At 36.6% G+C, this 25,383-nt stretch overlaps 5 protein-coding genes across 8 annotated transcripts; all 5 read right to left on the bottom strand.

Annotated features, from left to right (window-relative positions):
* Positions 1-200: 200 nt before the first annotated feature.
* On the bottom strand, positions 201-1,809 carry LOC148298755 (uncharacterized). 2 transcript variants are annotated; one of them, XM_088276665.1, is made up of 3 exons: positions 1,700-1,809; positions 560-930; positions 201-446 (listed from the first exon to the last, which is right to left on the bottom strand). In XM_088276665.1, exons 2-3 carry the CDS (start codon positions 882-884, stop codon positions 223-225), a joined length of 549 nt encoding a protein of 182 aa, XP_088132791.1. In that variant the 5' UTR covers positions 885-930; positions 1,700-1,809; the 3' UTR covers positions 201-222. The 2 variants fall into 2 exon arrangements, with proteins under 2 accessions (XP_088132791.1, XP_088132792.1); XM_088276666.1 differs by having other exon boundaries at positions 560-927; positions 1,700-1,771.
* A 2,887-nt stretch (positions 1,810-4,696) lies between these two features.
* Positions 4,697-7,017, bottom strand: LOC148298754 (uncharacterized). Its single transcript, XM_088276664.1, has 3 exons — positions 6,410-7,017; positions 5,683-5,772; positions 4,697-4,986 (listed from the first exon to the last, which is right to left on the bottom strand). Exons 1-3 carry the CDS (start codon positions 6,774-6,776, stop codon positions 4,982-4,984), a joined length of 462 nt encoding a protein of 153 aa, XP_088132790.1. The 5' UTR covers positions 6,777-7,017; the 3' UTR covers positions 4,697-4,981.
* Positions 7,018-7,499: 482 nt separating this feature from the next.
* On the bottom strand, positions 7,500-14,530 carry LOC148298753 (uncharacterized). The gene is made up of 3 exons (XM_088276661.1): positions 14,512-14,530; positions 13,659-14,024; positions 7,500-12,968 (listed from the first exon to the last, which is right to left on the bottom strand). Exons 2-3 carry the CDS (start codon positions 13,978-13,980, stop codon positions 11,950-11,952), a joined length of 1,341 nt encoding a protein of 446 aa, XP_088132787.1. The 5' UTR covers positions 13,981-14,024; positions 14,512-14,530; the 3' UTR covers positions 7,500-11,949.
* Positions 14,531-15,835: 1,305 nt separating this feature from the next.
* On the bottom strand, positions 15,836-20,567 carry LOC148298752 (uncharacterized). 2 transcript variants are annotated; one of them, XM_088276659.1, is made up of 4 exons: positions 20,549-20,567; positions 20,316-20,482; positions 19,723-20,039; positions 15,836-18,007 (listed from the first exon to the last, which is right to left on the bottom strand). In XM_088276659.1, the coding sequence occupies exons 3-4, from the start codon at positions 19,988-19,990 to the stop codon at positions 16,701-16,703; spliced, it is 1,575 nt and encodes a 524-aa protein (XP_088132785.1). In that variant the 5' UTR covers positions 19,991-20,039; positions 20,316-20,482; positions 20,549-20,567; the 3' UTR covers positions 15,836-16,700. The 2 variants fall into 2 exon arrangements, with proteins under 2 accessions (XP_088132785.1, XP_088132786.1); XM_088276660.1 differs by lacking the exon at positions 20,316-20,482.
* A 659-nt stretch (positions 20,568-21,226) lies between these two features.
* LOC148298751 (uncharacterized) lies at positions 21,227-25,035 on the bottom strand. Of its 2 annotated transcripts, XM_088276663.1 has the most exons (4): positions 24,754-24,990; positions 23,799-24,211; positions 22,922-23,140; positions 21,227-21,499 (listed from the first exon to the last, which is right to left on the bottom strand). In XM_088276663.1, the coding sequence occupies exons 2-4, from the start codon at positions 24,163-24,165 to the stop codon at positions 21,336-21,338; spliced, it is 750 nt and encodes a 249-aa protein (XP_088132789.1). In that variant the 5' UTR covers positions 24,166-24,211; positions 24,754-24,990; the 3' UTR covers positions 21,227-21,335. The 2 variants fall into 2 exon arrangements, with proteins under 2 accessions (XP_088132789.1, XP_088132788.1); XM_088276662.1 differs by having other exon boundaries at positions 21,227-23,140; positions 24,754-25,035.
* Between the last annotated feature and the right edge of the window lie 348 nt (positions 25,036-25,383).

Raw genomic sequence — 25,383 nt, 5'->3', positions numbered from 1 at the left:
TATATATATATATATATATATATATATATATATATATATATATATATATATATATATATATATATATATATATATATATACTCGATGGTGCATAGGGCACTGCATCATATTAACGTGTTATCTTGATCGTTAACACATTTAAATTAACGTCCGCCTCCATTGTGCTATATATAAATCGTCATAAATGTAGAAATTATTTACTCAAAACAACAACAAAAAATGTTACTCACTAGATTCAGCTTCCAGTCTGCTCGAAGATTCCGCGCATTCTTGTTTTATATCAGGAAGATCAATATCTATCTCGGTGGGGATAATTTTATCGCTTGATATTATTTTTTGACAAAGATCAGTAGCAGTCTCCGGTACAGCTGGCTCCCCTTTCAAGTATTCTCCAATATGGAGAGAATCATCGTCACTTTCAGGTTCCTCCTTGATTAAAGGTACATCTGGGAACATATAGGAACCACTGAGAACTATGTGCGCTATGCCCGGCACCTCTCGCTGAAACCGCATCATTAATGTGGAGATAATTTACTTCATTCAACTAAATGGTACTTACTATATTCAGCTTCCAGTATGCTTGAGGATTCCGCGCATTCTTGTTTAATATCAGGAAGATCAATATGTGTCTTGGTGAGGATTACGTTATCGCTAGATATTAATTTGTGATGTAGATCAGTAGCAGTCCCCGGTACAGCTGGCTCCTCTTTCAGGCGTTCCCCAGTATGGAGAGTATCATCATCACTTCCTGGTTCCTCCTTGATTATACGATCATCTGGGTCATAGTATCCCTCGAGTAGTGCCCCTTCTCCAGCAGAGAGAAGGAGATTATCCCCTTCTGCATCTCCCGGTTCAGCCTTGACAGGAGCTAAAGCAGGCTCCATCTGTTTTTCATTCGAGTCAAGCTTCGTTAGAAAAGATTCGTGTCTACTGCAAATAGAAAACCTGTATTAAATTAAGAAAAGGGCGCGGTAAACATATAAGCATAGACATATTAGCGTGGCGTGTCTGCAACACTGGCAAGTAGTGCCTTTCCTAACTAGTAATTCAAATATATATATTTTTGAAAATAATAAAGTGTATTTATCGACAATCCATTGATTTTGCTTAAGAACTCTGTACATTGCATTGCATTCATCCCTCTACCCGTAATTGACAGCCACATCACTGAAATTTCGAAAAGTTATAAGCATGATGAAAGAAGGATGAAAAAAAAAAAAGGATGAAAGTAGACTGAATGCAGTCGAAATGCGATCTCTCAGAAGAATGTGCGACAAAACGATGTATGATAGATGTACGAATAGTGAAATAAGGAAGGAATGCAAAGCTGAGATAAGCATTATCGATAAAATTAAGAAAGGTGTGTTGAGATGGTTTGGACATGTAGAACGAATGAGTGAGGAAAGAACGGTAAAACAAATTTATGAGGCGAATGTTAGCGGGAAAAGAAGCAGAGGAAGACCGAGAAAAACATGGCACGATCAAGTATGCGAAATACTTGAAAGTGGTCAGGTTAGGAGTCGTAACAATCGGCAGGTATGTATGAGGAGATGCATGAACGTGGAAAAGGCGAAGAATGTTTGCAAGGACAGAGTGGTGTGGCACTCTATTCTCTCTGCCTACCCCTGCGGGGAAGGGGCGTGATGGTTAGTTAGTTAGTTAGTTATATTGCAAGTGACCACACTTATCACTTTCTCACCTCAGTTATCACGAATCGTCTTCCCATTTACTAAATCTCTCTACTTTGAAATGTGAGAACTCGCACTTTTTTCAATTTTGACAGATACAACCAAAGATATACTTAGTAGTAAAGATTGATATCTCCTTAATATTTCTATGAGGGCTTAGTATTTGTGTTAAAAAATCGAGATATATGAATATTCACAATAAAAAATGGCCTACGTAAAAAATCAGCTGTTAATTATACTCGACAGCCTTGTAAGTCAAAAAAGAAGAAGAAACTCAATATAACCTAAAAATGACATTGGCATAAAACTCGGTAATATGTATGTTTTGTTATTTTCCTGACCGTGTTTGGTGCGTGAAAATGGAAAAATACGCACAGTTTTATGGTAATGACATATTTTGGCTTAATTGATGTTAAGATTATTTATGAAATTTTGATTCATGTGTATTTCAAGTGTTTCAAAATTGTGTATTTGTGTATTTGGGTAGTATGTTTTCTAGGGATGGAAAGATTGATAAAGACATAGAAAGGAGAGTGAATGCTGGGAACAAAGTGAATGGTGCACTGAAATCAGTTATAGCAAATAAAAACCTATCTGCGGAAGCTAAACTGGCAGTGCACAACGGAGTCCTGGTTCAAACTCTAATGTATGGAAGTGAAACATGGAGTTGGCAAAAGAAGGATGAAAGTAGACTGAATGCAGTCGAAATGCGATCTCTCAGAAGAATGTGCGACAAAACGATGTATGATAGATGTACGAATAGTGAAATAAGGAAGGAATGCAAAGCTGAGATAAGCATTATCGATAAAATTAAGATAGGTGTGTTGAGATGGTTTGGACATGTAGAACGAATGAGTGAGGAAAGAACGGTAAAACAAATTTATGAGGCGAATGTTAGCGGGAAAAGAAGCAGAGGAAGACCGAGAAAAACATGGCACGATCAGGTATGCCAAATACTTGAAAGTGGTCAGGTTAGGAGTCGTAACAATCGGCGGGTATGTATGAGGAGATGCATGAACGTGGAAGAGGCGAAGAATGTTTGCAAGGACAGAGTGGTGTGGCGCTCTATTCTCTCTGCCTACCCCTGCGGGGAAGCGGCGTGATGGTTAGTTAGTTAGTTAGTTAATAATGTCAAAATCATTGTCAAATTAAAAACATAAAGAGGTTCCTTTTACATTATTACCTTTCACATTAAAACATAAGGATTTTTTCGAAATGTATTAAGAAAATAATGTTAGTCATTGATAGCCACTATATAAATGTATTTTTTAAATAATAATAAAATAAATACATAGTTTGTTTCTGAGAAAAAAATTACAAAAGTAGAGAGTACGAAATTGAATATTTAATGAGATGATGTTTATTATAATTTTTTATTTATTTATTTTACATTAAGAATAAATATGACTTTAATCCGGTTCATTCGTTTTTTCATATATTAACGGTGAAATCAGTCAGTTTATGCTTTCTCAATATGTTACCTAGTATCCCTTTAAAATTGCTGGTGAGGTCTTCAATCCCAATGGTAGGCAAGTCCATTGGAAATGTCCTTCTTGTGTTACAAATCCCGTATTTTTCTGTCTTCGATTCGTAAAGGAATAGACCAAAATGCTGAGTTTATGTCTAGTGTTGAAAAAATGTTGTAATTCCTGGTCTTTATCATTGGGTCTTCAATTAATGGAAATGGTTGAGCTTGAGGCACTACTATACTATTTTATTCAAATCTCTGAAATCTATACACAGTCTGGATTTTTTGTTTTCCTCTTTTTAAATGCAAATGTCAAAGGTGCAGCAAATGGAATGTAGGATTCTTCTATAAGCTTATTATCCATTAATTTTGCAATTAGTTTTTCTATCTCCTTTTTATCTTCTACAGTATATCTGTAAGGCCTCTTACTGCAATATCTGTCTAGTAGATCCTCGCTTCATATCCACTAACAGAGCCGATATCATATTTGTCTTTTGCAAAAACGGATTTATATTTGCAAATCAGTTAATTTATTTTAGATTTTCGAAATTGATTTAAATGATTTATTTTTATTTCAAAATCTTCTTCTTTTAGATGTTCATTATAATTTATTTTGTATTCTTTGCTGTTATTTTCTGTACTTTTAAATTCAGTATTTTTTATTTTGTGGAATTTTTTCTACTTTCGTTTTATTTTCATTTTTCAAGCACTGTTTCTGTGTTATTTGTAAGTCTTTATTTAGGATAAGTTTAATTTTTTTATCAAATCTAATCCTATCCTATTTTTTTTACCTAATTTTTCCTATCCGTTTTCTACATACATATGTACTTTACGTTAAATAACATTCTGATGATAAATGTTGAGGCGGCCACCCCCCGAAAGTGAAACAATTTCTTTATTGGGGGGCAGCACTACCTTACCAAATTATATTCTTATTTATAGAACAAGTCTTTTTCAGGACTACATTTATTTATATACATGATGACGTTGCTTACAGATGGCATAGAAATTGGTTTAGTTATTAAAGTAGCAATAATCGGTGCGCGTACATAATGCAAAGTAAGACACGTATTTCGATTAATATATCTTATTGACAGTCGCATACACCAGGCAAGACTTACGTTTAACAAAAAATCAATAATGTTCCAATCTAAGTAACGTAGATCTGAAAGTACGCAAACTTCTTGTCAAAATATGGAGTGTGCTTACTTTATGGCTGGAAGATATGGTGCTGGTCTGAAAAATATAAGGGTAGGCCTTGGAGTCGAAGCGCTTAGCGCAGTTACTCCAATGTGTAAACTTGTGTCCCATCAGGAACAATCAAATGTAGAATCAGTGTTGCATATAAGGATAGGCTGAATGCGTTCGAGATGTGGACCTTTAGAAGAATGCTGGGGATATCCTGGAGAGACCAAATTTTGAATGGCGAGGTACTACGAAAAATCGAAGACAGAAGGCACCTACTCACGACTATCTCGGAGAGACCTTCTATCTCAATTCAGTGGTCAATAGGGCGGAATTCAATTCAAACTCTTGCACATTTATTGAAATTCTATTTATTTCAAGAAGAAAATAAAACATTTAATTATTTATTTAACTGCCCAATCTGAAAAAAAATGAATAATCTGAAAAATGAATCTGAATCTATTTGAAAAACTTACATCGCAAAACGACATGAAAGGCCGTATGCGAAGGCACTGTATCAGACGGCATGAGGACTGCGTTCCGACGATATGACGCTCACTGCGCTGATGAAGTGGCCGGCGAGAGATGGCCGAACTGCGATCACGTCGAGGCTATCGGATGACGTGTCCATCCGACTGAATCACTCTGAACAAGGAAGGGATTTCTCACCAGTGTGATTTGACATGTGAATCTTTAAATTCTCTTTCCGTGAACATTTATAATCACACTCTGAACACGAGAAGGATTTCTCACCACTGTGAACTGACATGTGTCTCTTTAGATGGTATTTTTGGGAGCATTTAAAATTACATTCTGAACAAGAGAAGGGTTTCTCACCACTGTGAATTGCCATGTGTCTCTTTAAATGGCTTTTTTGGGAACATTTAAAATCACACTCTGAACACGAGAAGGATTTCTCACCAGTGTGGATTAAATTGTGAATCTTTAAATTCCCTTTGTGGTTACATTTATAATCACACTCTGAACAAGAGAAGGGTTTCTCACTACTGTGAACTGACATGTGTCTCTTTAAATACCATTTTTGGAAACATTTAAAATCACATTCTGAACAAGAAAAGGGTTTCTCACCAGTATGGATTAAATTGTGAATCTTTAAATTCCCTTTGTGGTTACATTTATAATCACACTCTGAACAAGAGAAGGATTTCTTACCAGAGTGAATTGACATGTGAGTCTTTAAATTCCCTTTCTGGTTACATTTATAATCACACTCTAAACAAGAGAAGGGTTTCTCACCAGTGTGAGTGTACATGTGATTCCTTAAAGACGTTTCACGTGAACATTTAAAATCACATCTTGAACAAGAGAAGGGTTTCTCACCATTGTGCGTGGTCATTTCTTCAAGATCATTAGAAAGTAAGTGCTTTAAATTCTCTGAAAGTGAAGATTTTTTATTACTTCTCGTTAAATCTGAAAACAAAAAAATCACAACATACAAATAAAGCAGCCACCAAAATACGTAAATGATTATCTCACAACTACGGTGCTGTTCGCATCATGCGTAAATGGAGTGATTCCAATAATGAAGGTGGTCGTGACCAGTATTGCATGGCGATAACGTAAAATTAAATATCAGTACTTTTTTCATTATTTAAATAATAAAACTCCCGATACACACAGAGAAAGGAAAAGGGGCTGGTACATATGTACGTACAATATGTATTAGTAGTTTACGTTATTGACAAAATATATTTTTATGAACGTGCATTACACAAATTTTGTCGCAGTATCTAAAGGTTTCTGGTTATTAACGTATTTTTTTTATAAAATATAATATGTGAATTTAATTGGTCGCCAAATGTAAGTTTTAACAATGATGGCGGAGAAAATTAAATTAAAAATAAATGTCGATTTTTGCTTGTCAAAGTCATTCTTTAGTGTTATTCTTTTGAGTACCTAACCAGTTTTTTAATTAATGAATTTTTACTGTTAGTTGAAGTTTGATAAAACGTTTTTTTTTTGTTTTATTTGGACCTCCAGCAATAAAATGCGGTATGCTCGGCATATTCATAAATGTGGAAATTATTTACAACAAAATGTTACTCACTAGATTCAGCTTTAAGTCTGCTCGAGGATTCCGCGCATTCTTGTTTTATATCAGGAAGATCAATATCTATCTCGGTGAAGATAACTGTATCGTTAGATATTAATTTCTGATGTGGATCAGTAGCGGTCCCCGGTACAGCTGGCTCCTCGTTCAGGCGTTCCCCAGTATGGAGAGTATCATCATCACTTCCTGGTTCCTCCTTGATTAAAGGAACATCCGGGTTCATAGTCCTGGAGTACGACAAGTCAACGTAACAATGTCGTAAACTATAATTACCCTCGAGTGGTGCCCCTTCTCCAGCAGAGAGAAGGAGAGTATCCCCTTCTGCATCTCCCAGTTCAGCCTTTGCAGGTAAAGTAGGCTCCATTTGTCTTTAAAACGAGTCGAATTTTGGCAGAAAAAAATCGTGTATCCAGCAAATAGAGAACAGGAATAAAATTACGAAAAGAACATGATGACAAACATAAGTTTGGAAAATCATTTACTATTTCCAGTGACACTATTGTTGGGACGAAATTCTAGTTTCCTTCATAATTGTCACAGGTTTTTTTATTGAATTAATAATTATTAGAATAACAACCCGTAAGCTTGCGCACGTCGCCACCGATAGGAACAGACTAACTAATTTGTATAGAATAGGAATACGTATATTCATAGACAGTATCGAATCATTAAGTTTTGAAAAGTAACGACTAAGTACTTACCTTAACTTTCAAAGCCATCACGCTATATCGAGGCTTCTAATGTCGGGGTAGGGTTTGTTGGTATTTCGTGGAAAGTAATATGGATGGCGGTGGCATCGAGAAAATAAAAGAATCGTTAGAGATTCTCTCGGAGGTGGTAAAATTCAAATTTCGTTGATTACACGGATGAATAGATGGAAACAATCTGTTCCTTTCGTGAAACGAAAGGCCATGGGAACATCCGGCGATCGGGGACACGATATTACGAAGAAATGCGCCTTGGATAACAAGTATGCGGGAAATGAAGAAAAAATAACAATGTCGTTGTTTGGGATTTGCCACGTGTGCCCTTTTATTAAAATTATTACTAATATATACCTAATCTAATGAATTTGAAAATGCCCGCATGAAAGAAAGAACTCTACTTACATCTTAGGTGAAAAACAATTTAAAAGGAATAATAAGGCTTGAATACTTCATGAACCTGAGTTTATTTACTAACAAAACGTGTTGAAAAAATGACTTACCTAATAAAAAAAGGAAATGGAAATAAAATGAAAAACTTACGGCTAACTATAGGCATATCAAATGTTATTTTACCTTTCCTTTTATTTACGACATATCTAAACTTACATATTGAATACTCTTAGAATGTAAAAAATACAAGTAATTTTTAAAGATAACACGTGTTTTTTTACCACTTGAGTTTATTTATGACGACTAGTTTCGGAAGGTTAGTTTCCATCTTCAGGTTTAAATATAAACTCCTAAGAGGGACATAATGTTTACATTTTGACCTTTAATTGTAAGCTTAGCTTCCGAAATTAGTCGTCATAAAAAACTCAAGTGGTAAATAAACAAGTGTTTTCTTTAATAATTTCAACATGTCTTACCACAAAGAAACCCGAACCATTAAATAAAATACAAGCTTTATTATATAAAAAAAATTAGACTTGAAACTAATGTAAACATACATTAAGGCATCACATTGACATTGGAAATTGAAACTAGCTTTACAGCGTAGTGATTAATATGCTCGTCAACCGGGCTTGAGGTTCAAGTTTGGTTCTTCGAAATTATATTAAATGTGGTTTCTCCCGTAACAAGCTTTAATGGAGGTAACTGCGATAGCTAAATGGTTATTATTTAAGAAAGCAATTTATAACTTAACAATTCCTTAAGAAATATACTTCACTTCAAACCCTTATCCGCACCCCAATGGTGCATAGGACTCCTCTGCATAGTAAAAGGTAAAAATACCTGTTTATTTTCTGGGAGATTTTTTTTTCATGAATATTTTGGACACGTATTTTATAAAATATATGAAGTGTACTGGAATAAAAAAACGTTAACTCTAAAATCTTGGCTTGAATAATTCCTGTTATTTAAAGCTTTTAGCCTGGACAAATACCCGCTATTAAACTGAAAGTTGAATTAACTTTTAAAACCACATACATATGACATTTCAAACTACTTAGTGCATTTACGTAGTGCATTAGTTTATAGAACGTTGAAAACTTTATAATATGCGTCGTATAGTCAAAATGTCATATTTTCGAGTTTACGTTTTTTGCCAGTACACTCACAAACCTTGGTATAGATGGGCCAAGTACTCGGTCGATACTCGGCACTCGGCGTTTTTTTTATTACTCGTACTCGGCCGAATAACTCTGTTTAAATGACGATTATACTCGGTTTAACTTAAGTAATATAATTGTGTCGCACAAACATTGTCTGTCCAACACACCGCTGGACTGTATAAATGTGGCTGTGACTTCTCCGCTCCGTCGCTCTCAGGGTCGTAAATCCCGAATGTTATGAGCTGGGTAGAGATGCGTAGGTCCGTGTAGTTGTCGATTCGTAGTCCAGTGGGTGTAGCGATGGTCAAGTCCCAGAAGATTCCGAAGTCGAAGTAGTGGAGAAGGGTCGGTGAAGATCAAAGTGAAACGAGGAGCTCGGTGTGAGTGGAATGGTTTATTTGGTCAAATCCACAGATATTTTTATGCGTACGGAGCTAATCTGCCGAGCCGGTCACCCTGTCGCTCGCGCGCGCGACCCCCCACCACTTTCCACTGGGTCCCGGTAGGCCTCAGCGTAAGTAGCGGGAGCCACGCCCCCTTTCCTCGCTCATTTCGTCGAGTTTCATTATGAGGCGGCCGCTCGGACAAAGTCGCTCCGTCCTATGTTTCATCACACAAATTATAAATAAATAACCTATACCTATCACGAGGGCTGTTTCTTCGTGGCAAACAAATCCTTTATTAGAGAAACAGTCCTTCGCTTACAATTCTCATGAATAAAACTTAAACTTATGAATACGGTCCTTTTTAGGGCCGTGTGCTCAGCTGGTCCGTTACAATAATATTTTGGGAATTATAATGAAAACAGGATGATTTTAATCTTTTTGATTGTAACGTTTATTAAAATTTATTTAAAAAATTTAATATTTAAAATTTAGCAAAGGAAAGTTGTGATGTAAGAATTCAAGACTCTCCACCGGTTCCTTTTTACTTTATAGACGTTACTTACTTCTAAAAATTAACGCTCGCTATACAGTCCTTGCAAGTGCACATAGAAACAGTCTTGCCCAATGTTTATATGATACATTGCCCTATGGACCATCGGATGCGGACGAAGATTTGAAGGTCTTAATAAAGACTAAAATTACCTTAAACTATACAACTTAAGACTTAACTTCGGCGCACAGTTTGGGCGCGGGAAAGGGGCGCTGAAACGCTCAGCTGGAGCTTGCTAGAGGGCTGTAGTGGGCGGTGTGGTGCCCAGTGTACTGATGAAGTGGCTGGCTGGAGAGGACCGAGCCGCCATCACGTCAAGGCGTTAGGCGTAATCAACATATCAGAGCGGGGACGCGCCCAAGCCTAAAACCCTCGTGATGAGCATCGTGGCGACGTTCCGCGTGATGCCGGAATTGTACATATCGCTCACTCCTCTCAAGAACGTCATAAACCAAAAAACTTGATTTCTCCCTAATTCCTCTCCCTTATTCCTTCTCGCAAAGTTTGTAGTGAGTTTTACCCTATAACGCAGTATTCTCTTAAAATTCATCCTCCCTCTTAAGATGAAGAATAAAATATATTTGGAATATCATCGAAATAGTTAAATCTCACGAGCTTGGAACACCGAATGGAGTACTCGGAACTAGCTCGGCTCGCTGCACTGATTATACGAATGCTCGCATCGTAACGTATTACGTTACGACGAAATGACTCCGGTCAGTCCCCACCATAAGGGTTGGACCGGGATGAGATATGTGGGGAGCGGTCGCGCAAGACAGAGAAGCCTTCGCCAGAGTGATTGCCAACGTCGGGCGGACGTGATGCGGCATAGGAAGAAGATATTGTAGTTCATTGCATAAGACACAGAAAATGAGAAAAATAATGTAAAGCGCCCTTGAAAAGACACCTCCCAAAAATGGCACTTGTTAATTAAGCTAAATCAATATTTTTATTATTATGAAGCACAATTATCTCCTTTGTGCGTATTTCCGATACAAAAATATAATACATACAAAATATATGTCCAAGGGCAGCGGGATGCTCCAACTCAAGTATTCGTCCCCGACACAGACGTAATAAATAAACAGTACCTTTTTATCTAAATTCAGTGGTCAAGAGAGCGAGGTGTAATTGAAACTCCATCACATAATCTCAAATTCTGTTTATTTAATGAATAAAATAAAACATTTAATTATTTATTAAATGTTTTTTTACTACCCTTTAATACATATCGTAGTCACACAGAAGAAAGTGACCAAGTGCATTTTTTTTATAAAAACGTGATTATTGACTTCTTAATATCTTACTAGCTTGATACTGCTCTGAAAAAATTCCAAAGTGATTTTAAACATAGAAGTATAATACATTGACTTTGAAAAAACGACTAACTGCATTGATGTTTACTTTCTTGCCTAGCAGAAGGGATTTAAATGGCCCTCCTGAATATCTTACGTTTTGTTAGTTGGTCACTTTCTCCTGTACGACTACGATATATCTAACTCAACTGTAAACTTGCATTGCATATACGACCTGAAGGGCCGTACGCGAGGGCACTAGGGGGTCCTGATCAGACGGCATGGGGGCCGCGTGCCGGGCGGTGTGACGCTCACTGCGCTGATGCAGTGGCCCCGGTGGAGGCTATGGATGACGCACCCATCGGACCCCAAGTAATTGGCGGCAAGGCTCGGAGACGCAGTATCCAGCTGCGTTCGCGTTATATCGGCTATCAGCACAATAGTTTTAAAAAGAAAAGGTTATGGAACGTTGACGAGTTAAAAATGATAAAAATATTTTACAGTCGATTTCCAATAAACCTGGTACGCCTGACATCTAACGCGACCATTATATTTCTGAAATTTTGCGAATTCTCCCTTAAACAATACACAGTACCTGCTAAATGAGCCAGGCTTCATGCCATGTACCAAATTCTGCGACAGTCTGTGAAACGCACTATCTTGCGTTCTAAAATTAAATTTTATAACAGAACTCAGTTTTCACCACGTTGAAAGATTATAATAGTCAATGTTTCATTCAATATAATTTTACGTTCACGTGTTCTGTGCTGTTTATGAGCTCTGAACAAGACAATTGTTCTATCCGTATGAGGTAATCTGTATCCTAGACATAATGAAAGTTCAGTATATGATCTCAGAAGTCATAAATCTCACCATGTGCTGGTTTAAAATTCCTCGGTGTTAAATTTACTCTTGTCACTGATTATAAATAAACAATATTTATAATCAGTGACAAGAGTAAAGTTTCTCAACACATATCTCACCACAATCTTCAAATACGATTTCTATGAACATTTATAATTACACTCTGAACAAGAAACGGGTTTCTAATTTGTATGAATAGACATGTGATTCATCAAAGATGCTTTCTGTGAACATTTAAAATCACATTCTGAACAAGAGAATAGTTTTTCACCAGTGTGAGTGGACATGTGAATCTTCAAACTCCCTTTCCGTGAACATTTATAATCACATATTGAGCAAAAGAAGGGTTTCTCGCCAGTATGAATGTACATGTGCTTCCTTAAAGATGTTTTATCAGAACATTTATAATCACACTCTAAACAAGAGAAAGGTTTCTCACCAGTGTGAGTGGACATGTGAATTTTTAAATTACCTTTCTGTGAACTTTTATAATCACACTCTAAACAAGAGAAGGGTTTTTCACCAGTGTGCGTGTAAATGTGCTTCCTTAAAGACGCTTTATCTGAACATTTATAATCACACTCTAAACAGGAGAAGGGTTTCTCACCAGTGTGAGTGGACATGTGAATTTTTATATTACCTTTCTGTGAACTTTTATAATCACACTCTAAACAAGAGAAGGGTTTCTCACCAGTGTGCCTGTACATGTGATTCCTTAACGCCGTTTTATATGAACATTTATAATCACATTCTGAACAAGAGAATGGTTTCTCACCAGTGTGAGTGTACATGTGATTCCTTAAAGACATTTTATATGAACATTTATAGTCACATAGTGAACAAGAGAAGAGTTTCTCGCCAGTATGAGTGTACATGTGCTTCCGTAAAGACGTTTTATCTGAACCTTTATAATCACACTCTAAACAAGAGAAAAGTTTCTCGCCTGTGTGAGTGGACATGTGAATCTTTAATTGCCCTTTCTGGGAACATTGATAATCACACTCTAAACAAGAGAAGGGTTTCTCATCAGTGTGAGTGTACATGTGATTTCTTAAACCCGTTTTATTTGAACATTTATAATCACATCTTGAACAAGAGAAGGGTTTCTCACCAGTGTGAGTGGTGATTTCTTCAAGACCGTTAGAAAGTGAATGCTCTAAATTCTCTGAAAGTGAAGATTTTTTATCACTTCTCGTTACATCTGGAAACAAAAAAATCACAAAATTGAAATAAAGCAGCCACAAAAATATAGAAATGATCATCTCATCACCTCCATCACTACGATGCTGTTCGCACCATGTGTTAGTGGATGGACGGATGGACTGCAATAATGAAGGTGGCCGTGACCAGTACATGGCGATAACTTGAACTGAAATATCAGCATTTTTCCATGATTTCAAAAATAAAACACCCGACACACACACAGGCAGTCGCTCAAGGAAAAGGGGGCTGGTATGTACAATATGTATTAGCAGTTTACCTTATTCGCAAAATATTTTTTAATGAACGTGCATTACACAAATTTTGTCGCAGTTTAAGGTAAGGGAAGGTTAAGGTTTCTAGTTATTAACGTATTTCTTGATAAAATATAATATGTGAATTTAATTGGTCACCAAATAGTACACAATGGTGGAGGAGGATAATTAAAATTAATCGTAATGTTGATTTTTGCTCGTCACACACATTTGTGTTTTCTCAGTTTTTTAATAAATTAATTGAAATTGTTAGTCTTAGTTTGAATAAAACGATGTATTGTTTTTTATTTTATTTTGTTATACAACAACACTTTTGACCTCCAGCAATAAAACGCGCTACGCTCCGCATCTCTCTCTGAAACAGCGTCATAAATGTGGAAATTTTTACTCAAAACAACAACAAAAATGTTACTCACACGATTCAGCTTCCAGTCTGCTCGAGGATTTCGCGCATTCTTGTTTTATATCAGGAAGATCAATATCTATCTTGGTGAGGATAATGTTATCGCTAGATATTAATCTGTGGTGTAGATCAGTAGCAGTCCCCGGTACAGCTGGCTCCTCGTTCTGGCGTTCACCAGTATGGGGAGTATCATCATCACTTCCTGGTTCCTCCTTGATTATACGATCATCTGGGTCATAGTAAACATCGAGTATTGCCCCTTCTCCAGCAGAGAGGAGAGTATCCCCTTCTGCATCTGCCGGTTCAGCCTTGACAGGAGCTAAAGTAGACTCCATCTGTGTTACAAACGAGTCGAGTTTTGGCAGAAAAAATCGTGTACCTGCAAATAGGAAACATGAATTAAATTAAGAAAAAAACATGATTAACATATTAGCAGAGGCGAGTCTGCTACACTGAACACAAGTAGTGCCTAGCCTACCTTACTTGCATTTTTTTTTGGATAGCGACCTAACAAGGTTAAGCGTACCTTATACGCTGTATTGTATTCACCATTCTTAATTGACAGCCAATTTTAGTGATGTAATTTCGAAAAGTTGTATGCATGTTGCAAGTGATCACACACAACGCTTTCTCACCTCAGTTATCACGAATCATCTCCCCATTTCCTATATCTCCATACTTGAAATGTGAGAACTTGCAGTTTCAATTTTGACAGCTACAACTGTCTTCATTGATTGTCGTTAGTTAGGGAATATCATTTATTTTTTCCAGTAACACTCATTGTCATAACAAAACACTACTTTCCTACAGTGAAATACATAACTATTACAGGTTTTTTCAATGATAAAAATGATTAGAATAATTACCTGTATTTTTGTAAGCGTGCGCGCGTCGCCACCGATAGGATCATTATGTTTCGAAGAGTAACGACTAAGTACCTACTTACTTTAACCTTCTGGTCGATGTCTTGAGGTCTAGACAGAGGAAATTGTTCGGTAATTACTTATCTTCCTTATGTATTCAAGGATCTCCCCTGGGTTAATTCCAATATTTATTAAAAATCGAGCATGCGATTTGCATAACATTATTTTGTTATCGATTTTATTTAACTCTTCAATCGTATCAACAATTTACACCATTGTTCCCCCGCGTGTGTGCCGCGGCACACTGGTACACCGTGGTGATTAGTTGGTGTGCCGTGGAAAAAAGTCTAGTTTTATGAAGATAACACGATTGCTCCAATTTTTTATCGCCTCTGCTCAGTTAAGCAGGCCCACATTTCGCATGTTATATGTTTATATATATAACATGCGAAATGTGGGCCTATATATATATGTTTTCGCATTATATTTTGATAAAAAATCAATATTGATGTACCTCTGAAATTTCTTAAGTTGTTAAGTACCTTTAACAGAAAAAGTTTGCAGAACATTGATATACACTACCCGTATTTGATGCGCCAAGGACTTAGTTGTAGCAAATGACCAAAACATTCTAAAATATAATTATTGATTTCTTTCATTCATAATTTAAAAATGTAAATATGTTGTACAATAATGACAAACCCGATTCTGCTAAATAAGGAGATTCCGACCTGTCTAAAAAGACAAGTGAACAAATCCTGCTTACCGCCACTGAACACATATGCACTAAAGACTATGGCTCTGACGAAGAGAAATGTAGAGAAGCTCAAGTTCACACAGCGATCCATGGAAAGATCCATGCTTGGTATTAGCCTGAGGGATAAAATAAATAAATAAGTAGAAACCAAGAAAAACACACAAAGTAGAGGATATCCATGGATCGCGTGGCAAAACTCAAATGGCAATGGACAGGACATACTGAAAGTATTATGTAAACCTTGGGATAACAATAGAGGTGTCGGAAGACTCCAAAAGAGGTGGTCTGACGACATAGTCGGTGTGGGGAGGTAAAAACTGGCTGCAAGCAGTAATCGACCGGAGGAAATGGAAGCTAAGCTAAATCAATATTGTTATTGTTATGAATTAATTAATCTTTTGTGCTTATTTCCCATACAAAATAAAATACAGAAAAAAAACATATATAATGTCTAAGGGCAGTGGGATGCTCCAACTCCAGTACTCGTCCCCGATACGGGCGTAATAAATCAGTACCTTATATCTCAGTTCAGTGGTCAAGAGAGGGAGGTGTAATTGAAACATCATTACATTTATTCAATTTATATTTATTTAATACAAAATGAAGAAAAAAACATTTAATTATTTATTAAACTAACCTTTAATACATATATCAACACAACTAAAAACTTGCATTTTATTTTAAATTACCTAACGTCCAAGTGACTCTGAAATCTAGCTACGGCTCATGCAACACCGTTTATCATGACCCTACTCAGTCTTCAACTTTTTAAGTTTTTAAGCTTATCCCTACTCGTGGGTGGATTGACCATTTTTATTTAAAGTTACTATATTTTCATGTCATTTATGAGTGAAAATTCTAGGCAATAACACTCGCTATCTCGCTAGAGATTCGCTATAGATGCGTGCCGCGTTACCCCAATTATCAGTACAATAGTTAAAAAAAGAAAAGGATATGAAACGTCGAAGAGTCAAAAATTTAGTCGATCGCCGATAAACCTGACCTCTAAAGCAATCATTATTGTTTTTGAATTTTTGCAAATTCTCCCTTAAACAATACACGGCACCTGCTAAATAAGCCAGGGTTCATGCCATGTACCAAATTCAGCGACAGTTTATGAAACGCACAATCTTGCGTTCTAAAATTAAATTTTATAACAGAACTCAATTTTCACCATGTTGAAAGATTAAAAGTCAATGTTTCATTCAATATAATTTTACGTTTATGTGTTCTGGGCTGTTTATTATCTGTATGAGGTAATCTGTATCCCAGACATACTGAAAGTGCAGTATATGATCTAAGAATGCATAAATCTCACCATGTGATGGTTTAAAAATCCTCGGTGTATATTTATAATCAGTGACAACAGTAAAGTTTCTCAAAACATACAATTTCTATTAACATTTTTAATCACACTCTGAACAAGAAAGAGTTTCTAATTTGTGTGAATAGACATGTGATTTATTAAAGATGCTTTCTGTGAACATTTATAATTACACTTTGAACAAGAGAAGGGTTTGTCAATCGTGTGAGAAAACGTGTGAACCTTTAAAGAATCTTTCCGTGAACATTTATAATCACATTCTAAACAAGAGAAGGGTTTCTCGCCTGTGTGAGTGGATATGTGATTCTTTAAATTACCTATCTGTGAACATTTAAAACTACACTCTGAACAAGAGAAAGGTTTCTCACCAGTGTGAGTGAACATGTGATTCTTTAAAGTCCCTTTCTGTGAACATTTATAATTACACTCTAAACAAGAGAAGGGTTTCTCACCGGTGTGAATAGACATGTGACTCTTTAAATATCTCTTCTGTGAACATTTATAATTACACTCTGAACAAGAGAAGGGTTTCTTATCTGTGTGAGTAGACATATGAGTCCTTAAAGTCCCATTCTGTGAACATTTAAAATTACACTCTGAACAAGAGAATGGTTTCTCACCTGTGTGGGTGGACATGTGTAGCTTTAAGGATGCTCTCTGTGAACATTTAAAATTACACTCTGAACAAGAGAAGGGTTTTTCCATCGTATGAGTAAACATGTGAGTCTTTAAACTGTCTTTCCGTGAACATTTAAAATCACATTCCGAACAAGAGAATGGTTTCTCACCTGTGTGGTTGGACATGTGTTGCTTTAAAGATGTTTTATGTAAACATTTATAATCACACTCTGAACAAGATAAAGGTTTTTCCCCTAAATGCGTCAAAACATGTCTCTTGAAATTATGTTTCTGTAAACACTTATAATTACACTCTGAACAAGAGAATGGTTTCTCACCAGTGTGAGTGGACATATGAATCTTTAAATTACCTTTCTGTGAACTTTTATAATCACACTCTAAACAAGAGAAGGGTTTTTCACCAGTGTGCGTGTAAATGTGCTTCCTTAAAGACGCTTTATCTGAACATTTATAATCACACTCTAAACAGGAGAAGGGTTTCTCCCCAGTGTGAGCGGCCATGTGAATCTTTATATTTCCTTTCTGTGAACTTTTATAATCACACTCTAAACAAGAGAAAGGTTTCTTGCCTGTATGAGTGTTCCTTAAAGACGTTTTATCTGAAAGTTTATAATCACACTCTGAATAAGAGAAGGGTTTCTTTCCTGCATGTAGTGAAGTTTTACGTATCTGTATATTCCGTTTCATTGAGCATAATGATTTAATGATACCAAGATCGTTAGAAGTTGAGTGCTGAGTAGTTTCTGAATACGTAGATTTAATTTCACTTGTAATTAAATCTGAAAACAAAAAGAAAATTATGGCACAAAACTGAAACTGTGAAATAAAACTTCAACAATACTTCACATCTGGACGGCCGAACTGATGTACTCGCTCACAAAACCTACATGTCAAAGAAAAGTCAGAGAAAAGAGAAACATAATAACTCAAAAGTCGTTTCGTTGTTTTTTCAAAGCAACACATGAATATTTATTGCACCATTAAAGAAGAATTTTTATTTTATTCAAAATGTTACAGAAAAGTGTTATGTAGCAACTACGCTGTGTAATAATAATACTCGTACACTTCAAGGAAGTGATAAATATTACTTTTCTACCTGATTTCTATGATTCCATACAGAAATATCAATAAGCATAATGACAATATATAATAATAACGAGTTGATAGAACGAAGCTATGGAAGGTGTTATCTGAGTATGGGGTAAGCAGTAAACTTATCCAAGGCATAGCATCCTTGTACGAGGATAGCACTGCATGCATAAGGGTAAGTGGTTCATTTTCATCCTGGCTTAGCATATCTAAAGGTGTTAAACAGGGATGTGTAATGTCACCGTGGCTGTTTAACCTATACATGGATAATTGCATGAAAGAACTGAAAGATTTAAATGTGGGAGCTAGAATGAATAATATGACTGTCTGTTGCCTTTTGTATGCTGACGATGCTGTTCTTCTTGCCGATGGCAGAGAAGACCTGCAGGCGTTGGTGACAAAAGTGTATAATGTGTGCAAGGAAAGTGATTTATTGATGAATGTTGGCAAATCCATGATTATGGTTTTTGAAAGAGAAGAAAGCAGATCTGAATGTGAAATATTGGTAAACGGAGAGATTTAGGAACAGGTAGATGATTTCGTGTATTTGGGTAGTATGTTTTCTAAGGATGGAAAGATTGATAAAGACATAGAAAGGAGAGTGAGTGCTGGAAACAAAGTGAATGGTGCACTGAAATCAGTTATAGCAAATAAAAACCTATCAGCGGAAGCTAAACTGGCAGTGCACAACAGAGTCCTGGTTCCAACTCTAATGTATGGAAGTGAAACATGAAGTTGGCAAAAGAAGGATGAAAGTAGACTGAATGCAGTTGAAATGCAATCTCTCAGAAGAATGTGCGACAAAACGATGTATGATAGATGTGCGAATAGTCAATTAAGGAAGGAATGCAAAGCTGAGATAAGCATTATCGATAAAATTAAGAAAGGTGTGTTGAGATGGTTTGGACATGTAGAACGAATGAGTGAGGAAAGAACGGTAAAACAAATTTATGAGGCGAATGTTAGCGGGAAAAGAAGCAGAGGAAGACCGAGAAAAACATGGCACGATCAGGTATGCCAAATACTTGAAAGATGTCAGGTTAGGAGTCGTAACAATCGGCGGGTATGTATGAGGAGATGCAGAAACATGGAAGAGGCGAAGAATGTTTGCAAGGACAGAGTGGTGTGGCGCTCTATTCTCTCTGCCTACCCCTGCGGGAAAGCGGCGTGATGGTTAGTTAGTTAGTTTAGTTACAATGTATAATAAATTTTAATCATTTATATATCGCATTGATTTATATAGTGAAAGACGGCGATAGATAGAATATCATATTTTCTGTTTCATTTAAATATACTACAACAAGGTGGACCTCCAGCAACAGAATGCAATATCCTCGGCATATCTCTTTATAACAGCGTCATAAATATAGATATTATTTACTTGATACAGCAAAATATTACTTACTAGATTGTGCATCAAGTCTGCTAGAGGATTCCGCGCATTCTTGTTTTATATCAGGAAGATCAATATCTATTTTGGTGAGAATAACGTTATCACTACATATTATTCTGAGATGTAAATCAGTAGCAGTCCCCGGTACAGCTGGCTCCTTCTTCGGGTATTCCCCAGTATGGAGAGTATCATCATCACTTTCTGGTTCCTCCTTGATTAGAGGAATATCCCCTTTTGCATCTCCCGGTTCAGCCTTGACAGGGGCTAAAGAAGGGTCCATTTTTTATTCAACATTCGAGTCAAGTTTTGGCAGAAAATATTCGTATATTCTGTAAATAGAAAATCCGAATTAAATAAAGAAAATGATAAGGTAATATACATATTAGCAAAGGCGTGTCTGTCACACTGGAACACAAGTAGTGTCTAACTAGCAGATTCATTTATTTAAAAATATATATATTTATCGTCAATCCAATAAATTCTCTCAAATAACCACTTTGCGCACGATGTTGCATACACCTTTCTACCCATGATTGACAGCCCCATCACTGAAATTTCGAAAAGTTGTTGAAGGTTAGAAGTGACCGCACTCATCGCTTTCTCACCTCAGCTATCACGAATCGTCTCCCCATTTACTATATCTCTGTGTACTTTGAAATGTGAGCACGGTTCAATTTTGACATATACAACTGTCTTCATTGACTCTCGTTAATAAGGGGGAATCATTTGGTTTTACCAAGAATACTCATTGTCTTGATAAAACGGTAGTTTCCTTTAAAGAAATATATAATTATTACGGTTTTTTTTTAAATAAAGTAATAATTATTACAGTAATTACCTATTAGGTTAAACACGACGCCACCGATAGGCGTACATAGACAAAAATATATTTCATAGACAATATCGCGTCAATGGGCTACGAAGAAAAACGAGTACCTACCTAAAGTACCTTCACGGACGTCCGAGAGAAGGCGGCGGGAGCCTTCGCGGCCCTACGGACGTATGAGCGCACTATCGTCCACTATCAAACCGATAATCACCTAAGCTGCATTCGCGTTCGCTTCGATACACGAAACGAAATACAACAAGCTGCAGACTAGAAAATCGCGGTATTAAAATCATATACGATACACATCTTCGAGAAAACCTCAATAAAATTCATGGTCGCCGGAAAATTGACACAATAAAACAATGCATTGCGAAATTCACAAAAAACGCACAGAAAGCAAACACAAATTACAAAGGAAACCCTTCGTCCGCGACCCTGGTTCGTAGGAAACGGAAGTCTCGCTAATGCCTATACAAACACAGACTCCCGCTACACTACTAAATCACAAACACAATCACACACGCACCTAATTTCTATACAAAAATATAATTCAGAGAAAAACATATGTTCAAGGGCAGTGGGATTCTCTAACTCCAGTACTCGTCCCCGATACGGGCGTAATAAATCAGTATCTTATATCTCAGTTCAGTGGTCAAGAGAGGGAGGTTTAATTGAAACTACATCACATTTATTCAAATTTTATTTATTTAATAAAGAATGAAGTTTTTTATTTATTTATTTAATGTTTTTTTACTACTCTTACAACATATAACTAACTTAAATAAAAACTTGCATTTCAAAAACGGCATGAAAGGCCGTATGCGAAGGCACTAGGGGGTGACGGTGTGACGCTCACTGCGCTGATGCGGTGGCCGGCGGGAGAAGGCCGAGTCGCGATGACGTTGAGGCCATGGATGACGCCAAGTAATCGGCCGCAAGGCGCGGAGACGCAGCATCCAGCTGCGTTACGGATAATATCGACTATCAACTCAATGCGTCCACCATCCTTGTTCACTTTGTCACTTATTGCACCATTATTTGGTTTATATTTTTAGTCAGGGATGGGCAGCCTTTTTTTAACAAGGGGCTCGCGGGTGAATGAGAAGGGGTGGGGGAGGGGGGAGGTTTGTTTTTTAACTATTCAAAATAAATAATTAAAAATACTTAATATGCACACCAAACGACAAAATATAGATATGACTTGTTTTTAATGGTAGAAAATTATTTAATTCAACAAACCAATTAAATTCCATTTATGTGCTGATTTAATTAGAGAATATTGATTTCTCTTAATTTAACAAGGGGCTCGCCGGCCCGAGTCAAATTAAACAAGGGGCTCGCGCGAGCCCCTCTGAGCCCCCTGCAAACAACCGCTGTTTTTAGTTGAAATGAAAAAATAAATTGAATTTTTCGCTTAGAATATCGTTTGTGTAATGAAAAAATAAGTTTTTCTCCGAATTAAATACATGGTTTTAAAGTAAGAAATGAATTAATTAAAAAGGAGAAAGCAACGGTTGGCACTAACAATAATTGTGAAGCATTGGGGGATATTTTGGATGTTTTTTTGGTAATTTGGAAGTGCCAGAGATGGTCCCTGAAATTTCTCAAGGCTACATTCCGACCAAGAGACGGGTTTCTTAAATTTTAGAAACTTAATTTTTTATCTGTGATCACTTACAGTTTCTCAATAGTTTCTCAATGGTTTCTCACCAGTGTGAGTTAAAATGTGTCTCTTGTAATGGTGTTTCTGTGAAAATTTATGATTGCACTCTGAACAAGAGAAAGGTTTCTCACCTGTGTGGGTGGCCATATGAATCTTTAAAGTCTGTTTTCGAGCAAATTTATTATCACACTCTGAACAAGAGAAGGGTTTCTCACCCGTGTGAGTGGACATGTGAATCTTTAAAGTCTCTTCATGTAAACATTTATAATCACACTCTGAACAAGAGAAAGGTTTATCGCGAGTGTGAATTGAGATATGACTCTTTAAATGCGACTTCTGTGAACATATGTAATCACACTCTGAACAAGAGAAGGATTTTTCACCTGTGTGTGTGTACATGTGAATTTTTAAAGTCCCTTTCTGTGAACATTTATAATCACATTCTGAACAAGAGAAGGGTTTCTCACCAGTGTGAGTTAAAATGTGTCTCTTGTAATGGTGTTTCCGTGAAAATTTATGATCACACTCTGAACAAGAGAAGGGTTTCTCACCTGTGTGAGTGGACATGTGAATCTTTAAAGTCTCTTTGCGAGAAAATGTATAACCACACTCTGAACAAGAGAAGGGTTTCTCACCCATGTGATTATACAAGTGAATCCTTAAAGAATCTTTCCGAGAACATTTATAATCACACTCTGAACATGAAAACGGTTTCATACCTGTGTGAGCGGACATGTGAGTCTTTAAAGACTCTTTTCGTGAAAATTTATAATCACACTCTGAACAAGAAAATCGTTTCTTCCCTGAATGTACTGAGATATAACGTAACCCTGGATTCCGTTTCATTGAGTGCGATGATGTAATTTCTTCGAGACCGTTAGAAGGAAATGTCTTAGAATTCTCTGAACATGAAGATTTCATATGACTTTTTACTAGATCTGGAAACAAAAATAAAATTATTGCACAAAACTGCAATAAAGCAGCAACAAAAACACAGAACTGATCATCTCATAATCTTCATTTATCAACATAATACTAATCGCTGCTAATATTATATTTATATTAAGTGATCAAGTCATCACCATGCCATTTGTATGTGGATGGACTCCAAAAATGAAATTCGCCGTTACCAGTATGATTTATTTTCAATAGGTCTGGGTGTTTGTGATGTATTTTTCACATTTACCTTCCCTATCCAATCTGCAAGTCAAGCTTCTACAAGTAGAGGCTTTGCGGGTTATTCCTTTTTCAAAAGTATATGTGTATGGTGATAACTATAACTAATTAAAAAATGATTAATGAAACACTTGTTTTTATACCACTTGAGTTAATTAATGACTACTAGTTTCGGAACCTAAGCTTCCATCGTCAGGTCTGAATAATAACATAATACAGTAAACTCAAGTGGTATAAAAACAAGTGTTTTCTTCATCATTATAACATGTCTTACCACATGGTAAATGCCGAAACAATTATAATTATTTTCTTGTTTTCTTTGGTTAAACAATAGCAATGAAATGCGCAATGCTCGGCATCTCTCTCTGAACCGCGTCATAAATGCGGAGATCATTTTTCAAACTACAAAATTTTACTTACTAGATTCAGCTTCAAGTCTACTCGAGCTTTCCGCGCATTCTTGTTTGATGTTAGGAAGATCAATGTCTATCTCGCTGAGAATTGTCATGTCGGTAGATATTGATTTGCAGTGTAGATCAGTAGCAGTCGTCGGTACAGCTGGCTCCTCTTTCAGGTATTGCTCAGTATGGGGAGTTTCATCATCACTTCCTGGTTCCTTCTTTACTATAGGAACATCCGGGTAAATAATCCTGGAGTACAAGTCAACATAACACTGTCGTAGATTATAATGTCCCTCGAGTAGTGCCCCTTCTCCAGCAGAGAGAAGGAGAGTATCCCCTTCTGCATCTCCCGGTTCAGCCTTGACAGGAGCTAAACTAGGCTCCATCTGTTTTTCAATCGAGTCGAGTTTTGGCAGAACAGATTCGTGTATCCTGCAAATAGAAAACCTGAATCAAATCAAGAAAAGGACAATGGATGACCATGGACATTTTAGCTGTGACGTTCAACCTAACCAAACGTAACAAGAAGTATAAATATATTCTTTTAAGTAATAAAACGAATGTATCGAAAATCCAAGAAAAATTGCTTTAATGATAACTTTATACACTGTATTGCATTTTGTCCGCCTCCGTAGTGTAATGGTCAGCACGCTCGGCTACCGTTCTGGAGGTCCCGGGTTCGATTCCCAAGGGGGGTAAAATAAATATAAGTGATTTTTTCACTCTAATATTTATTCAATATTACCGTGGACTGGTACCTGAAGCGGAGGGCTGATCACCCTTCCTTTATGTGTAAACGATCAAGATAACACTGCGTTTATATGACACAGTGCCCTATGCACCATTGGGTGCGGATAAGGGTTTTATTATATTATTATTGCATTCACTAGTATACCCACAATTGACAACCACATCACTGAAATTTTGAAAAGTTTTATGCATGTTGGAAGTGACCACGCTCAACGTTTTCTCACCTCAGTTATCACGTATCATCTCCCCATTTCCTATATCCCTGTACTTTGAAATGTGGGAACTTGCACGGTTCACTTTTGACAGTACAGCTGTCTTCACAGAGCGTCGTTAATAAGGGGGATCCATTTAGTTTTACCAAGAACTCTCATTGTCTTGACAAAATGGTAGTTTCCTTTAAAGAAATATAGTTTTATAAATATTTAATGAACATAATAAAACGCTTATTTGAAAGAAATATATAACAATTACAGATTACATTTCATACATTTAACAATTTTTATTATAATAATTACATTTAAGGCTATAACATAGGAAAACGATAGCCAGCGGTAGCGATACATAGACAATAACATTAGTCATAGACAATGTCGCGTCATTGGGTTTCGAAGTACAACGACTAAGTAGGTACTGAACTTACTCTTCTCTCGACCTCGAAGTTCTAGACTTATTGATAGGGAGTGACCGGAGTTCATCGTAACGTAACACGTTACGATGCGAGCATTCGTATAGTCAGTACAGCGAGCCGAGCTCATTCCGAGTTCTGTATCCGATGTTCGGATGATTATCGCGAATGTTCCGTTACGACGAAATGCTCCGGTCAGTCCCCACCTGAGGAAATATAACAGATTTTT

Source organism: Brachycentrus maculatus, unplaced genomic scaffold (assembly GCF_059751285.1).
Source record: "Brachycentrus maculatus isolate JH-2025_06_01 unplaced genomic scaffold, ASM5975128v1 h1tg001644l, whole genome shotgun sequence".
In the NCBI taxonomy this organism is placed as follows: Eukaryota; Metazoa; Arthropoda; class Insecta; order Trichoptera; family Brachycentridae; genus Brachycentrus; species Brachycentrus maculatus.
This window is presented reverse-complemented; position numbering and strand designations above follow the sequence as displayed.

Excerpts from the sequence above, each read along its gene's own strand:
- LOC148298753 (XM_088276661.1), bottom strand. The coding sequence starts at position 13,980 with ATGGAGTCTACTTTAGCTCCTGTCAAGGCTGAACCGGCAGATGCAGAA. Across the intron at positions 12,969-13,658 it reads CAGACTGGAAGCTGAATCGT|ATGTAACGAGAAGTGATAAA; the intron begins GTGAGTAACATT and ends TTTTGTTTCCAG.
- LOC148298755 (XM_088276665.1), bottom strand. The coding sequence starts at position 884 with ATGGAGCCTGCTTTAGCTCCTGTCAAGGCTGAACCGGGAGATGCAGAA. Across the intron at positions 447-559 it reads CATACTGGAAGCTGAATATA|ATGTACCTTTAATCAAGGAG; the intron begins GTAAGTACCATT and ends ATATGTTCCCAG.
- LOC148298751 (XM_088276662.1), bottom strand. The coding sequence starts at position 24,165 with ATGGAGCCTAGTTTAGCTCCTGTCAAGGCTGAACCGGGAGATGCAGAA. Across the intron at positions 23,141-23,798 it reads TAGACTTGAAGCTGAATCTA|ATCTAGTAAAAAGTCATATG; the intron begins GTAAGTAAAATT and ends TTTTGTTTCCAG.
- LOC148298754 (XM_088276664.1), bottom strand. The coding sequence starts at position 6,776 with ATGGAGCCTACTTTACCTGCAAAGGCTGAACTGGGAGATGCAGAAGGG. Across the intron at positions 5,773-6,409 it reads CAGACTTAAAGCTGAATCTA|ATTTAACGAGAAGTAATAAA; the intron begins GTGAGTAACATT and ends TTTTGTTTTCAG.
- LOC148298752 (XM_088276659.1), bottom strand. The coding sequence starts at position 19,990 with ATGGACCCTTCTTTAGCCCCTGTCAAGGCTGAACCGGGAGATGCAAAA. Across the intron at positions 18,008-19,722 it reads CAGACTTGATGCACAATCTA|ATTTAATTACAAGTGAAATT; the intron begins GTAAGTAATATT and ends TTTTGTTTTCAG.